Source organism: Aristolochia californica, unplaced genomic scaffold (assembly GCF_029961685.1).
Source record: "Aristolochia californica isolate CCGP_79_NKW_82.1479 unplaced genomic scaffold, dmAriCali1.0.hap1 SCAF_5, whole genome shotgun sequence".
Classification (NCBI taxonomy): Eukaryota; Viridiplantae; Streptophyta; class Magnoliopsida; order Piperales; family Aristolochiaceae; genus Aristolochia; species Aristolochia californica.
Genome location: NW_027182214.1, coordinates 3498865 through 3514067, shown reverse-complemented (window position 1 = coordinate 3514067; position 15203 = coordinate 3498865). Strand labels below are relative to the sequence as shown.

Here is a 15203-nt window from a genome sequence, read left to right as displayed (position 1 = left end):
GTCCACAACCGAAATATAAGTTGTTAACTCACTTTTGAGTTCAATCATTGTAAGCACCTCGTTGGATTGAAGCATTCCTTCATCTTCCATTGTAAACCTAACGAAGAAAAAGCCTGAAAGAGCTAAATCAAATCACAAATGTATAAAAAGGCATAGAAAAGAGAAAGCATATCCATGGAGATATATTAAACTACGAAAAGTCCAAAAGAAGAAGACTTTTACATCAATGGAGATATATTAAAATCCAACGAGGTGCTTACAATGATAAAAGAAAGTTTCGACTGAAATGAAGTGTAGGTCCTCTGACGAATTGTCATTCTGTCTGTTTCTCGTTCGTTTTTTACATCTGTACTGTTTCAGAATTGAAAGCTTGCCCAGAAACAGATGATTATGAAGAGGAAGACATCCTAAAAGGATCAAACGTTGGCTTTTCGGCAGTCCAAAACTTGGGAAGCTTTCACATGGTTCAGCTAACATGCTCGCAGGGTGGTTGAATTCACCTCTCTCCCCTCCTTTGTTTACGTACAACAATCCTATCCATGCACGACAACTGTCTTCCAGCGGCCGAGCACAGAGACAGAGTAGACGTGGCACGGCTCCTTTCTGATTCTTCATCACGTGCTGCCGCCGTAGATGGTGAATTGCTGCAGGCACCTTTGGTTCGGTGAGGAGACACGTTAATAATACTCAAGTACCTGCTTCTAGGGCTGTCAAGCTTGTACTTATTCCTCTCTTTTCTTAAGGCTTTTGAGTTTAACGGAGGATTCGTGTTCTTGAGGAAACTCTCGAAGCTTCAACCGTGCGATTTCTTTCAGAACAAGATACTTCTATCGGTTGGTGAACCAGGTGAATATGGACGGCGAGTTACTTCTGGATTTTTACTTTGGAAGGACGCTACTTCTCTGAATGTTGGTATTTTAGCAGCATTCGAGCGGTTCAAGCTAATCTAGCCAGTGGTTTGTATCTCTATCCTAGTGGTTTTTCTACTTGATTATGCTGTCTACTCCATGCTTGCAGAAACTGAAGAAGCTTTTTGACAATGATGTATGAGTTTTATTTTTGTTTTTCTTCGAAATTGCCTCTTTGAGTCTGAAATGAGCTCCTCGGCGAAAGATGTTGTAACTGAACGTATTCTGGATTTGAAAACTAATGGGAAAAGAGTCGGTAGGAACTGCTATAAGTTTGAATCTGTGTTACACTGAATTTCATGGCTTTTCTTGTTGGATCATTAACTTCCATTTCTTGGGTTTGGTAGGTTGGGATGTTGTAACTGTCCTCACTGTAAATTTGAAAATTATGGGATCAGTTACGATCTGCTATGACTGTATGTAGAACTTGTCAAGTTCTAGAAATCATATAGAATTGGAGAAATGTGATGGGTTCTATCTTCTGGGTCTTGTAGATTCAGAAGCTTTGATGCAGGGAAAGAAGAGCCCAGGACCAACGACTGAACGAGTAACAATGGCTAATGGTCGAGTTCTGGGATCCTATATAACCATCTGCGTCATTGCATTTATCATATCAAAGATCGTGATTGCCATCCTCCTCTATAAAAGATGGAGCCGAAAGCAGAAGGTTTTTCAAGATAGCTTCTCAGGTATTCAATACTCCTGTAATAATGAATTTCATTCTCTGTTTTAAGCTGAGTGCAGATCCACACTAAGGATTGATGAGATGGAGACGAATTGCACAAGTTCATGTTCAGCTTTTAGTTTTCTGGGATAACTAGTGGAGGAACTATAAATTTATACAAATCTGAGAGCAGCACTTGTTATAGAGAACAAGATACTAATTATTTCACTTGGCCACAGGCGGAAAAATGGTACTTTTTAGATCATCCAAGATGCAATCTCTAACCTCAGAGATCTTTCTAAACAAGACAAAGAAGCTAACAAACAAAGATATAATTGGGTCTGGAGGCTATGGAACTGTATATAGATTGACAGTAACCGATTCCATCTCCTTTGCTGTGAAAAAGCTAAATAAGGGTAGTTCAGACAGGGACAGAGGTTTCGAAAGAGAGCTCGATGCAATGGGGGACATAAAGCATCGGAATATCGTAACTCTTCATGGATATTATACGGCACTTCACTTCAATCTTCTTATATATGAACTCATGCCCAATGGAAGCCTGGATTTGTATCTTCATGGTTTGCCATCAGTGGATAATAATTCTTTTGTTTTCCCCTTGAGTTGCATTTTACTTTCTATCTCTTGACACTGAGGAAGAATTGATGCAGGAAAACATAATGAAAGAATCATTTTGGGTTGGGATACAAGGTACAAGATAGCTGTGGGCGCAGCCAGGGGCTTGGCATACCTTCATCACAATTGCATTCCTCATATAATCCACAGAGACATTAAGTCAAGCAATATTTTGCTGGATAAAGATATGGAGGCTCATGTTTCTGACTTTGGTTTGGCGACATTGTTGGGGCAGAATCAGACTCATGTGTCTACATTTGTTGCTGGGACTTTCGGGTACTTGGCTCCAGGTACACTACATAACATTGAATCATTGGCTTTTCCAAGTGATTTTGCTTGAAATAACATGGGCTTTGCAGAGTATTTTGATACCGGAAGAGCAACAGCAAAAGGGGATGTGTACAGCTTTGGGGTGGTTTTACTTGAGCTTTTAACTGGAAAAAGACCAACAGATGAAACATTTATTGAGGAAGGAAAAAAGCTGGTTACCTGGGTAGGTCTCCTTTGCAGCAAAAGCTGACTGAGTTTTAAAAAATCTACGTATAAATCAGCTCTTTTCATATGAAAATTTTGATTGTTCTTGTTTGATTTGATTCAATCTAGTTGATTGAGCAAATTTTGAATACTAATGACTGGGAATTTTACTAAGGTGAACCAATAGAAGATATAAGCATTTAGGAAACTCATGTGCTGTTATTTTTGCATAAAATCAATATTTTTCTTGATATTTCATCAAAGGTAAAGTCTATACCAGTAGCACAAAGAAATTAAGATTGCTAGGGATATCCTCTATCTATTGCATTTCTTACTTTGCTTCTCTTATTTTAGTTACTCAATGTTTTTTCAAGTACATTTATGTTTGAGAAACTCTCCTTTCCAATTCTCCGCAATGGGGATTTTTGCCAGCATATGCAATATAATGCTTCTAGTTTGTCAATTCTACATATAATACAAGACAACATGCAATCCATTCAGCAGAGTTCAACTCCAACTGTAAATTGTAATTCTGTGGAATGGGGATCAACATTCTAAACCAGCATACTCTCCCCTCTATGTTTAGTATAATATCTTTCTCTGAAATGAAGGTTGTTTTTATAATGATAATCTGGTGTCTGAACAGGTAAAAGCAGTTGTCGAGTATAAGCGGGAAGAGTTAGTAATTGACAGTAGCTTAGAACACTTCCCTGACAATGGAGTTGAGGAAGTCTTTAGTATTGCCATGAGGTGCCTTGAAACGGATCCATCCTTGAGACCTACTATGGCTGAGGTCTTAAAGATGCTTGAGCAGATTGGATCAGACAAAAATGTATCAGACATTTAATCTTAATTTTTTTATTCTTCCACAGTTTCAAGTCACTCACCTTGCATGGCTCAAGTTTTTGCCATTTCTTGTCCATAATTTCAAAGGGCAAAAATCTACAGATTAAGGAACCTGATGAAGACTTCCACCGTAGCCTATTCAACCTTTTCTTGTTCTGATTTTTTTGGTAAAATCAGACGAAATGAAGTCCAATCCATAAAGCTTCTTCATTATGTCAAGACATCATAAACTGTCGTCACTGAAAAATCTACAGGCAGAGGAACAATTCCCTTATTGAAATATATAGTCTGAAGACATCAAATATACCAACTAACCTTCTGACTAGAGAAGCATCGGCAGTCCACTATCAACAAAGACTTTTATAGAGGGAGAAACTGGAGCCTCATCAAGAAAAAACATCAAAGAGTGCTGTAGCAACATTACCGGATTCAATTGTTGCATCCACCGTAGAAGGCAGCCCATCGGATGACATTGAAACCTGCATGCACACAGATATGTTCATATTCGGGAACAAGGGATGAAATTTGGTATTTAACTTCACTTTTTACTTCTTTATATCTTAAATTCCTTGCTTTAAAGGTTGCCCTTGAGAGGTGTTTTGGATCATGGCAAGTGTTTGTGCTTGCATATCGGAGAGATGGCATCGTTGATTGCATCCCAAAAGGTCTCTAACAAGAACAATCTGTGATGATTTTTCTGAAGGTGCTGTAATGGAGAAGCTTGTAACATTGTTTTCTGCATTTGGTTTCTCTTAAGCAAACAAGCAACCAGGAGAAGTTCCATAGCTCTTACTTCAAAAAATCTAGCAAACAAAGTAGAATCCTGCTGAATTTCAGAAGCTGATTATCCGCATCCAGTTGTTGAACAATGGGTTGGTTCATCATATACAAGCCCACAGCATAGATCTTGACACCAATAAGAATACAATGGAGGCCGGAGTGATTTCTTCATCTGTTTCCTGGAAACATTAATATTTTATAGAAATATTGTGGTCTTCATGTAATTATCGGTTACTCCTAATTATAGATAGCTGTTTTGTTTTGGTAACATTAATATTTTATTAATTAATGATATATTATATTTAAAATAAATATATTATAACATAATTTAATTATGTATATTAGCATTTTTAATTATATAAGATAAATTCAATTAGTAATTATTTTATTTATTCAAATAATAAAGCAGTAAAAAATTACGAACTTTCTAACTAATTTAACTAAATAATTGTAAAATAATGCAATTTTTATTTTATACAATAATCATCAGCTAATATATTATAAATCTATTTATTCGAAATGACTCATAAATTAAATAATTATCAAAGATTAAAGTTACTAATTTAAAGTTATTTAAGTAATCAATAAAATTTTATATAATTAAAATTGTAAGTTAAATTCATCCATAAATATAACTAAAATCAATAATAAAAATTATTTATTTATAAACTACATATATAATTAAAATAAAAAACTACAATGTTAGAAATTCACCTGTAGGGGTGGCATTGAGCCAAGCCCGAACCTGCTTATGTTCGAGTCGAGTTTGATTCAAATATTTTAAACTTGAGCTGAGTGAGCTTAGGCTCGATCCTAAAATTGTTATCAAGCTCGAGCCTAATAATTTTAACCGAGTTTGAGCTTTAACATTCATTTAAAACTTTTCAAAAAATACATGTCAAATAAATTATATATAAAATTATGCATACATTTTACATAAAATTGGGAATGACCTCTACTTAAAATTAGGCATAAGGGTGGCATCGAATTCAGCTGAGTATTCAACTGAGTCCGAACCTTGTTCAGGCCGAACTTCATTTAAATGTTTTGAACTTGAGCTTGATCGACCCTAACCTCGAACCTAAAATTGCAATTGAACTCGAGCCTAATAATTTTAACAGAGTTCTAGCTTAACCTATATTTAATACTCTATATAAAATATATGTCAAATAAAATATAAATAAAATTATGCATACATTTTAAAAAAAGAATGATAGGGGTGGTTCAAGATTGAATTTCAATAGTGGATTAGAACACACCAATATTAATTTTTTTACTCCAAATGTTGTCTAGCTTATTTTGTAATTTTTGAATTTGGCCATAAATTTAATATGGCCTCCTTAGTGTCCCTAGTTGAAAATTTATATTCTAGGAAAAATTAGAAATGTTTTTCCTATGATACATATTTCCAAAAAAACATTTAAATAAAATCCTATTACTATTAGTGACTTATTAGAAAATTACAAGAAATATTTTAAAATTTTCTTAGGAAAGTTAAATGGACCTCTTGTTGCCTCTTCTAGGGAAATAAATAAAAATTAATAATCAATCTAATATATTACTATACTTATCGAAAATTTTTTAATCAAATAAAATGCCAAACACAAAATTGCTATGAAAATTACCTCATACTAAAAGTATTACAACATCAACTATCAAATACTTATTCAAAAATTTTCTATACGGTTTTCTAGCCCTTCTTGGCAGCAAAATCTTACATAAAAAATTATATGATTTTTTTAATAATAATTTTCAATTAGAAATTTTTTTACAAAAGACATGATTCTAATAGTCCCTAGAAACTTATTTCTACTAAAATGTATTTTTAATTTCTTCAAGTGCTACGAGGAAGGAGAGTTTAAGAAAAAAAATTTCACTTTATGATCTCGCCTTAACTTAGGTAATCTGTTGGTTCTGGTTTTCTACTGAGACGAGGAGTGATGATGAGGGAAAATTTTGTCGACGATGGAAGTGGCGGCGACAGAAACAAGGCGAAGGTAGACGAGGGGGAAGAAATCGAGCGGTGGCCACAGAATCAACGTCGGCGAGGAGGCAGAAAACCGTCGGCGAGGAGGCCGCCACAATAGCAGCCAAAGGAGCTCGACGGTGATGAGGGGAGGAAGAATTTTTCCCCCTTGCTCTCACTCCACGCTAGGCGCTCTAGTCCCGAATCCCCTAAATCTGCGCCACTCATTAAATTAACGAGCTGGTTTGCGAACTTTCGAGCCAAACCTTGATTCGGTCGAACTCGCCGGATCTCAAACTCGGCTCGAGATTCAGGTATACCGAATCGAACTGAGCGGGAATCGAGCTGAGCTCGAGCCGGCTCAGTTCGAAGCTACCCATATTCACCTGTATACAATTCCCAACTGTAGATGAAGGAATACAGAGCTGTAAAAAGACCAAAAAGACCGTAGATGATGATCGAATACGCTGAGATTTGAAAAGACATTCCGATTTCTTGTACTCGATTCCCAAAAAACATATGAAAAGATTCACAAAAAGAGAGGAATCCAATAACTTGCAAGAAATTTACATCTCCAGCGCTTCCACTGGGGCTTCAATGGCCGCATTTCATTTCAACTGGGCTCACTTTGGCAGGTAAAATCAAGCGATTTGGTTCTACCTATGATACAAATATACTATTAGATACATTTGAAAACAAAATTATCATACATGGACAGCAAACAAAGATTTCCTTCAATAGCGGGACACCGGCGTCGGCAATAAACTCAAGACTGCATCGATCATTCCACGCAAATGGAAAGGGTAATGAGACTAAATGTTCTAAGAATCACTCCAGCTATCTGCATCATCATCTTCCTCGCTTCCAGCAAATGCCTGATAGACAAATGAAAAACTTACTTTTGAAGCAGAAGACAACAATTTTCTCACCCAAAGAGAGGTAAAGTCTTTCGTAATCGCCCACCTGACGGATTGCATGAGCTTTTTCCAAGATGGCAACAACATTTAAGTTAGTCCTTGGTCCTTGAATAATAGGCCTTGCTGCTACTGCAGGTTTAAGATTGAAAGACTGCAAAGAAAGAGGTGTTTCACACTAGTTTCTACAGAAAAAAGAGGCCACAGTAAGACACAGGTAAGTATATATGAGTTACAACCTTTGTTCTTATCTGTTCTAGTAGTGAGTCCCTTTCATCCACCTTCGGCTTGATTTCAGGCCTAACCCGTTCAGAGGCTTTCTTCAACTGTAGACATTATTACTTGAGTAAAAAATAGGATACCAGAATGGATAAAGATAATTTCAAAAAATAAAAACTGAAACATCGTTACCTTGCTTCTATCATGAGCAGCAACAGCCTCGATCAAAGGATCCTTCTGTCGAGAATGCTGAGACTTCCCATTTGGCTTCTCATCTTCATTACTTGGTGGTGATGTGAAAGCAGTTGGAGCCACTGGTAGATGTCCATCTGTTGTGATAGAATCATGTTGAGGCTTCATGTCATCTCCAACAGTTGGTGCCAGAGCAAAAGAGTGTGGAGGTGGGCTAATTTTCTCCTCTAAATTAAGAAAACCATTTTGATGCTTCTCATCTTCTTCTGGTGGAAATGGGTTCAAAGGGTGAAACTCTTGTCGCTCGGACCCATTTTGATTGTTCTCTTCTTCTTTGGGTAGTGGAGGAAATGGATTTGAAGGTGACACCACCAAACCAACATCTCCTACACTAGATATTGAATGGAAAGGGTTGGTAGGATCAAGATTTTTTCTCCCATGGATAAGGGAATCATGTGGAGGCTGCTCTTCTTCTCTAGCAGAAAATGGTGGGAATAACCCTGAAAATGGACCTGCCTCTCCCCCAAAAGCTGTGCAGTCTTGCGGAAGCTTAACCATTCTCCACTGCAGGGGAGGCAACGGTGGAAGTGGAGGCATCTCATCTGTATTAGATGATGCTTGTTGGCCAGCCTCTACTAGGGGATCATCGGAGCTGGGTACAATTGAACCAAATGGGTTAGATCCTGATTCAAAATTGTCAAAATCATGCCCTTGTGTCAACTGGGTAAAAGGTTCAGGATGCACTGATGTCATTGGTGAAGAAACGACCAACCCAGTGACAATGTTATTGTTGGGACCAAGTTGTGTCTCTGATATTAGACAAGAACCCATCCATTGAGTAGATTGTCCTTCATCAAACTGAAAATCAGCTGATTTATTGTGCTCTTCCTCTCTAATAGACTCTTCCAAAGCAAATTCTGGCTCAAGGACAATTTGCATGGATGGAGAAACAGAATGCTCTTTACTGTCATGAGAACTCTGGCTGGATGATTTTGATTCAAACATTAGGTCGGAAATCGCGGATGATTTTGGAATTTCTCCCTTTTCTGAGAGTTCTATACTAAGTTCCTCACTGCTTTGAGGCTTTTGTCCAAAGCCTGGGTCTGAAGAAAGAGTGGTCTTTGGGACTGAACCAAAACGACATCCGATGTCACTGACATCTGCATCAGGATCTTGCAGAGGTGACACTGATTCATATATTTGATCATGAGGACACCGGCTGGATGATTTTGATCCAAATATTACATTGGAAATCTCAGATGATTTAAGAATCTCTCCTTTTTCTGACTGTCCAATACTAAATTCCTCAATGGCATGTTGATTTTGTCCAAAACCTTGGTCTGAAGAAATAGTGGTCTCTGGGACAGAATGGGTACAAGATCCAACATCACTGGCTTCTGGATTAAGATCCTGCTGAGATGATACTGATTCAGATATTTGATCAATTTCCTTCAAAGGGTCAAGAATTTCTATTTCCCCATGAGAAGTAAACGCCCCAATTTGCATGTCAGTTTTTAATTTGGAAATCTCTTCTGAAGCATCTTCAACAGCTTCATTTCCATGGTTGTGTTGAGCATTATCCAATTCTGGATTGTGATCGATTTCTTTTAAAGGCACATGGATTTCTGACTCATTAGATGGATGTTCCTTGTCTTGAACATCTTCAACTGGTGCCAGATTATGTACACAATCGAGAAACTCGGATTCAGACTCAGCATAAAATTCAGCACTGCAGGACTCTGGCATCAAAGTTGGAGGACCCCTTCCATTGAAGTTCTTGGCAACAGAAAGGAAGCTTTCAACATCAGATCCTATAAGTTCTTCAGATGATAGAGCAGTTATTTCCGGCTTACATAGATTTATTTCCGTATCACTAGAAGGGCATATCTCCAGTTCGTCAGGGTGATCACCAGTTGTTTCTGTAGCACTCACACTGTCAAGACAATGATCATGAATATCTGCCTTTATGATATTATTTTTAGTAGCAGGATCATATGCCTGCTCCCCCATTTCGACAAAAGATGCCTCTGAAGAATCTAGTAAGTTAGGTGCACACTCATTATTTCCAGTTACAACAAGCATGCATCCAGGTAAAGGCTCAATTTGCAGATCACCTAGCTCAGTGGGAGATACCATTGAAGGAAAAATCTGGTCAGGCAAATCAACTGCTACACCTTTGAGAGAAATATCATCATCTGCTGAAACATTGAAGTGCTGATGAGATGATGCTTCTTGGGAGATATCCACATTGGAACTGTACTTGTCTGCTACAGCTTCGATATTTGCACCTGTAGCTGCTGCCAAGCCAGAAGATTGTTCTTGCACCTCATCTATAGTTGCTTTCAAATGAACAGTCAGGCCAGCCCCAGAATCACCCCCATCACCTTCCAGAAGATTATGTCCACCTGAAGTAACATAGGCTTCACCATGAGAAGATGTCTCTTGAGAGCTGACAAATGCAGGCTCACAAGAATCACTTCCAGTCTCATCACCTGTGTCTCTAGGTTCAAGGCCAGTAGATTGCTCATGCACCTCAATGATAGATTCCTGTGAAGCACCATGAAGGTCACAACCGTGTTGAGTAGTAACAGCTTCCATATGATTACTTGCAGCCTCTTGAACATCTGATAGCTTGTTAATTTGTACGGGTATGGACCTGGATTGCAGTTCAACATGATCACAGCTGTTAAAAATCATGTTGGAGTCTAAGTCAAGACCTGTCACAGTTGCTGCTTTCATCTCAGACTCAGGTGCATCAGACAATTGTACAATCCCATTTGTCAATGACTCTGAGTTCTCAAGAGACATAGCACTACTCTCTACTAAAACAACCGAACCATTAGACACCACATTGATATCCTCAACAAGAGGAGCAGGACCACACTCATCCAGAAGTTCTGTCCTATCGCAAAGAGCAGGTAAATCTTGCTTTGCTGAAGTTTCAACTTTCACAATCTCCTCCATTGAGTTCGCCAACCCTGGCAAACTGGTATTTAAGCCTTCCAGAAAATGACCTTCTTCAACATAACCTCCAGAAACTCTTTCATGGTTAATATCAGACATTGATGCAAAATGCAGGTCAGAAGGATAACCTTTAGCGGTGTCAACTGTCAATGTATCATCAGAAAAAGCATCATCCAAAATTTTCATGGCCCCTAATAGTTCATGACGATCACAATCATCAAAACCAGATGATTTTACAACTTCAGCTTCAGATAGTGGGTCCAATATGCCAGGTGGTGGTGGCTGGTCACCGTCCATCCTATGGTTCATACCCTTTGAGTTTGAAGATGACTCAAGGCTAGAAGCTCCTAAGTAAGTGGATGGAATTTCACTCAGTTCTGTTGCACCTGGACTTAAATTGGTACCACTAAAAGTTGACTCTGTAAGAGAAAAATCAAAAGATAGTCCATCTGATCCACACATATGACTAGCAACCTTAGATTCACCAATGACAGTTACACTGGGCGGCAAGCATTCAGTAAATTTAGTTTCTGGAATTTCCCCATTTCGTAGGAGTGTTTCTGAAGAGAAATCATGAAATTCTGTTAATATGATTTTACAAGACTGCAATGTTTCCTCCCCACTGCTTAATGTATCTGAGTTGGAATGACTTGTTCTTCCCTTCTTGAATGCATTGTTCCAATCACAGGAAGCACTGGAATTCTCACATGAATGGGAATGTGAAAGCTGGCCTTGCAGCTCCAGTTGTTCATCATTTGTCTCTGAATCCAAGCCATGATTTGGGATCTTCATGGAACCTACCTCATGCTTTGCTTTACTCTCTAAGTCAGTCTCCATTTCAGACTCCATTGTCATAAGAGCATCCACATAATTTTCTAACTCACTTGTATTATCATCAGACATGTACGCATCAACTACCAGATCCTTTGAGTCCACCTCAGAGATGACAGAATGTTTTTTCTTGGGTTCAAATTCAAAGATAGGTTTTTCCGGAGAAACCAAGGTCCGACCTTTTATTATCTCATGATTCAAGTCATCTACAGCTGCTTTTGCAAATTCCTGCATTTCTTCTTTCCGAGTTGATTTTGCAGGTAATTGCTCTGAAACAATCTCATGTATTTCAGAAACTGCATCACCAGAACCACTGTATCTCCTCTTAAATTTTGAGGTTAGTACAGAATCCCCAGAAACTGAATTTTTGTCAAGTAAATTGGTCTCAAGAATTTTCTTCATATAACTTTTGTTTTTTAAACTGTAATACCCATTCAAGTGCCTCTTCTTCAGCCTGACACCAAATGTAGGGGCTTTCCCTGAGATGTCACAAGGCTCATCAGATGCTATTTGCTGCAATCTGCATCAGTCAAATACAATATGATCACCAGCTCAGAAATTATGCCATGAAACTTGGTTTGAAAAATTCAACAGCAATTAGACAGAGTCAGATAACATAAGATGGTCCAATTTAAATGGAAAAGGGAGTCAACATCATGTTTGATATCCTACTGGGAGCTGAAATCAGATGCTGAGAAAATCTCCGGAGTTCCACAGTTCTTCCAGCGAGATCCCTTCTTCTGTCACATAGACAAAAATATGTGATTGTAAGAAAATTTCACAGAACTGTCAAATTAACAGCATGTTTATAGAGATAGCTTTATCTATAACTATATATTTGTAGATAAATTCTTTTCTATATCTGTTCTTGCTATTACTTGACTTGAGCAGCTTAAGAAACCCTAATAATCCCCAGGTACCAATATCAGGAAACTGTTAGAAGGAAAAAGTAAGCCATACAACTTTTTGTACCCTAGCAGAAGAACAGATTCCTTTCTATGATGCCCAGTTGGTTCCCAAACTAAAGAAGCACAAAACCTTATTAAGCCTTTACACACTAAAATCTGAAAAACTGATTGATTAAAATGGCTGTTTAAGTTGTTAACAGGTAGAGAAACATTATACCATAATCACTGGAGGTCATTTCAAACGGTCAATTGATAATGCAAAAAATATGTCTAACCGGAATGAGAAGCTAAAACATTAAATAATGTCCCATTCACTTCACAGGACTCTTCACATTCTCGGGTCCTAATAATTAATATAGGCTAACAGTTCTTTCGAATCTCATACCTTAACTTTCTGCACTTTCTTCTCTCTTTGTAGTTCTTCTTTCATCTGTCCAGAGGAGGCAAATTCTGTCTTGAAAAATGATGGGTCAGAATACCTCTTCAAACACGCTCCAGCTCCAGCAATATCAAACCTATGAGACAAGGCAAGGATTTAAACATGAGCTAATTATCAATGAATTTTTTCACAGAAAATAGCAGTATGAGGCAAAAAATATCTTACTTGTCCAGTAAGAATAACCGAGGGGGGCCTCGGCATTCCTCATAAGAGTCCATAATAAAGCGAGGCAAGTCACCACGTGTAACAAGATTCTCGTCTATTTGAAGATTAACACACCAATCGAGGCCTAGAAAAGAACAAAAAGTATGTTGAATTGAAAAGTGTTAATCCAACCCATCAAAATCAAGAAGAATATACTACACTAAGAGATTAATCAATTGCACAGAAATAAAACAAGTGCATGTTCACTTTTGATTGGTTTACTGACCTCCATTGTAAGTGAAACTTGAATGACTAGTTTGAGAGAGAAAAGCCTTCTCAATGGATGGAAACTCTTCCTCTAGCTGTTGGACGCGCAGCATTAGTCCATGACCTCTAGCCGAAGTGGCCATCACTTCTTCATGCAGGTCATGAAAAATCTCTGCTGCAAACCTGTTTTCAATTGCAGAATGGGGCACAAATAAGACTATAATACAAATTATGTAAATACTGTCTATAAAACACCAGAAAATTGAACTAAATACATCGTTAATGTGAATTTCCATTAGACAGGTGCAAATAGACTATATAACACTTGCTGCTTCACTACCTCATAGGTATTAATTTGCAACCTAGCACTATATTGCAAGTCACTGCCTACAGAAAACTGAACACAAGATCACACATGATTACATATACTTAAATTCAAGTTTCTGTCAAATGTTTGAAGACACTAGCACCCCGACAAAAATAAAAGCAGGGTGAAAAAGAATTTTCCAGAGCTTGCTCTTCTTTCTGTATGATTCTATAAATGCAAGCAATTAATCCATGATATTTGTCCAACTGGGAAGCAGTGTTCCATTCATTTGCGGCAGAGAACAAAATTCAAACCTGAAAGCAATCAAATAAAAGAAATGCCAAAGGATTTTAGAAATCCACTCGGTAATTTAAAAAAAAAACAGATTACACATTAGATAATGAGTTCAAGCAAACAAATGAGAAAGTAATGGGCAAAAATTGGAGACAGTCCCCCAGGATAAACGAACTGAACCCACTGAATCAACAAAACACACAAAAGAAACTTTGTTGATAGCATTTAACATACATTCTCAGCTTTACTAAGAAATGCCCAGTCATTTGAAACAGAAAAAGTAAATATAGGAGTATTCTCAAAGAAATTGAGGGAAGAGCATTCAAATAAGACAAAACAAATGAAAGAGGAAAAGGACAAAAGATATAGAACCAGATTCGTTTTCGAAAATTTCCTCTTAGAAGAACACCAGCAAATATAATTCAATTACTAAATGTTTAACCCAAACAGAAACCAAAGAACAAAGTAACTAAACATCTCAGGAAACCTAACTGAAATCACAAGCTAGACCAAATTTTGAATCCCAAACCAATATACGAAGTCCACCTTCGGACGACAAAATTAGGCAGAAAAAACGCACAAACCACATTTTCGGTGCAGAAGCTCTTCAACAACCAAACAATCAAACAAACAAACACAAGTCCAATCACCTGTGAACACGGAAAAATTTCTTCCCACTGAAAGACTATCAACCCAGGAAAAGTAAAAGAAAAGAAAAAGTAGAGAATTCGGAGAGAGAGGAACTCACTCGGCGAGATCCCCCAACTGGCGCAAAACCCCGATAAGCCCTGCCATGGCAACACCTTCGAGAATTGCTTCCGGGTCATCTCGATCGGCCGTTCTGTACAGCTCCGGATCAGCCAAGTTGTATTCATTCCTAATCTGATATCTCGATATAGGCATTGCTCATATGCATAAAGAAGCCTAAAGGTAGAAACGGGTAGCCAGATACTCGAGCTAGACTCTGGCCATCGGAGCAGGGAATGAGAGAGAAAGAGAGGTTTTCATTTCTTATCTTTTTTGACGATTTCTTTGAATCTATTGGGAGCCTTTTGAGGATTTTGGAGAATTTGAATGAATAGACAGAGAGAATCACAACTCACAAGATAGTGAACAGAGAGGGTAAGACATGACAGAGTTAAAAAAAAGAAAAGCTAGTGAGGAGAATAAATTGCGTCGGAGGTGAAAGCGTGAACTCTCGATAGCAGCGCGCTGCGCACATTCCCCCCATTTAAAGTCAAAATTACTGCTGCTTATCTTTGGCCTCTGGTTCCCAACTGTAACAGCCGGAGTCACAACCTTTACTTTCTTGGGCTCTCCTCGAAAAGATCGATCTTATGAAATCAAATTCCTTTTCCAACATTCCTTCAGGCTTCAGCGAGCCCAGGGAGTGGGAGCCATATTGGGTTGATCCTTACCATTCATTTAGAAACCTAGTATTATTAAGCATCTG

The 15203-nt window shown here is 38.0% G+C and overlaps 2 protein-coding genes across 2 annotated transcripts; one reads left to right on the top strand and one right to left on the bottom strand.

The window, feature by feature from the left end:
- The first annotated feature begins 885 nt into the window (after window positions 1-885).
- On the top strand, window positions 886-4475 carry LOC137966593 (receptor-like serine/threonine-protein kinase At1g78530). Its single transcript, XM_068813267.1, has 5 exons — window positions 886-956; window positions 1403-1597; window positions 2241-2495; window positions 2565-2698; window positions 3326-4475. The coding sequence occupies exons 2-5, from the start codon at window positions 1417-1419 to the stop codon at window positions 3524-3526; spliced, it is 771 nt and encodes a 256-aa protein (XP_068669368.1). The 5' UTR covers window positions 886-956; window positions 1403-1416; the 3' UTR covers window positions 3527-4475.
- A 2328-nt stretch (window positions 4476-6803) lies between these two features.
- LOC137965805 (SCAR-like protein 1) lies at window positions 6804-15008 on the bottom strand. Its single transcript, XM_068812156.1, has 9 exons — window positions 14499-15008; window positions 13169-13332; window positions 12904-13027; window positions 12685-12814; window positions 12064-12131; window positions 7597-11911; window positions 7425-7511; window positions 7235-7339; window positions 6804-7146 (listed from the first exon to the last, which is right to left on the bottom strand). The coding sequence occupies exons 1-9, from the start codon at window positions 14651-14653 to the stop codon at window positions 7093-7095; spliced, it is 5202 nt and encodes a 1733-aa protein (XP_068668257.1). The 5' UTR covers window positions 14654-15008; the 3' UTR covers window positions 6804-7092.
- Between the last annotated feature and the right edge of the window lie 195 nt (window positions 15009-15203).

Coding starts and splice junctions, on each gene's coding strand:
- LOC137966593 (XM_068813267.1), top strand. CDS start 1,417: ATGCAGGGAAAGAAGAGCCCAGGACCAACGACTGAACGAGTAACAATG. Junction 2,496..2,564: donor TTTCGGGTACTTGGCTCCAG/GTACACTACATA, acceptor TGGGCTTTGCAG/AGTATTTTGATACCGGAAGA. Junction 2,699..3,325: donor GAAAAAAGCTGGTTACCTGG/GTAGGTCTCCTT, acceptor GTGTCTGAACAG/GTAAAAGCAGTTGTCGAGTA.
- LOC137965805 (XM_068812156.1), bottom strand. CDS start 14,653: ATGCCTATATCGAGATATCAGATTAGGAATGAATACAACTTGGCTGAT. Junction 13,333..14,498: donor CAGTTGGGGGATCTCGCCGA/GTGAGTTCCTCT, acceptor AATTGAAAACAG/GTTTGCAGCAGAGATTTTTC. Junction 12,815..12,903: donor CGGTTATTCTTACTGGACAA/GTAAGATATTTT, acceptor CTTGTCTCATAG/GTTTGATATTGCTGGAGCTG.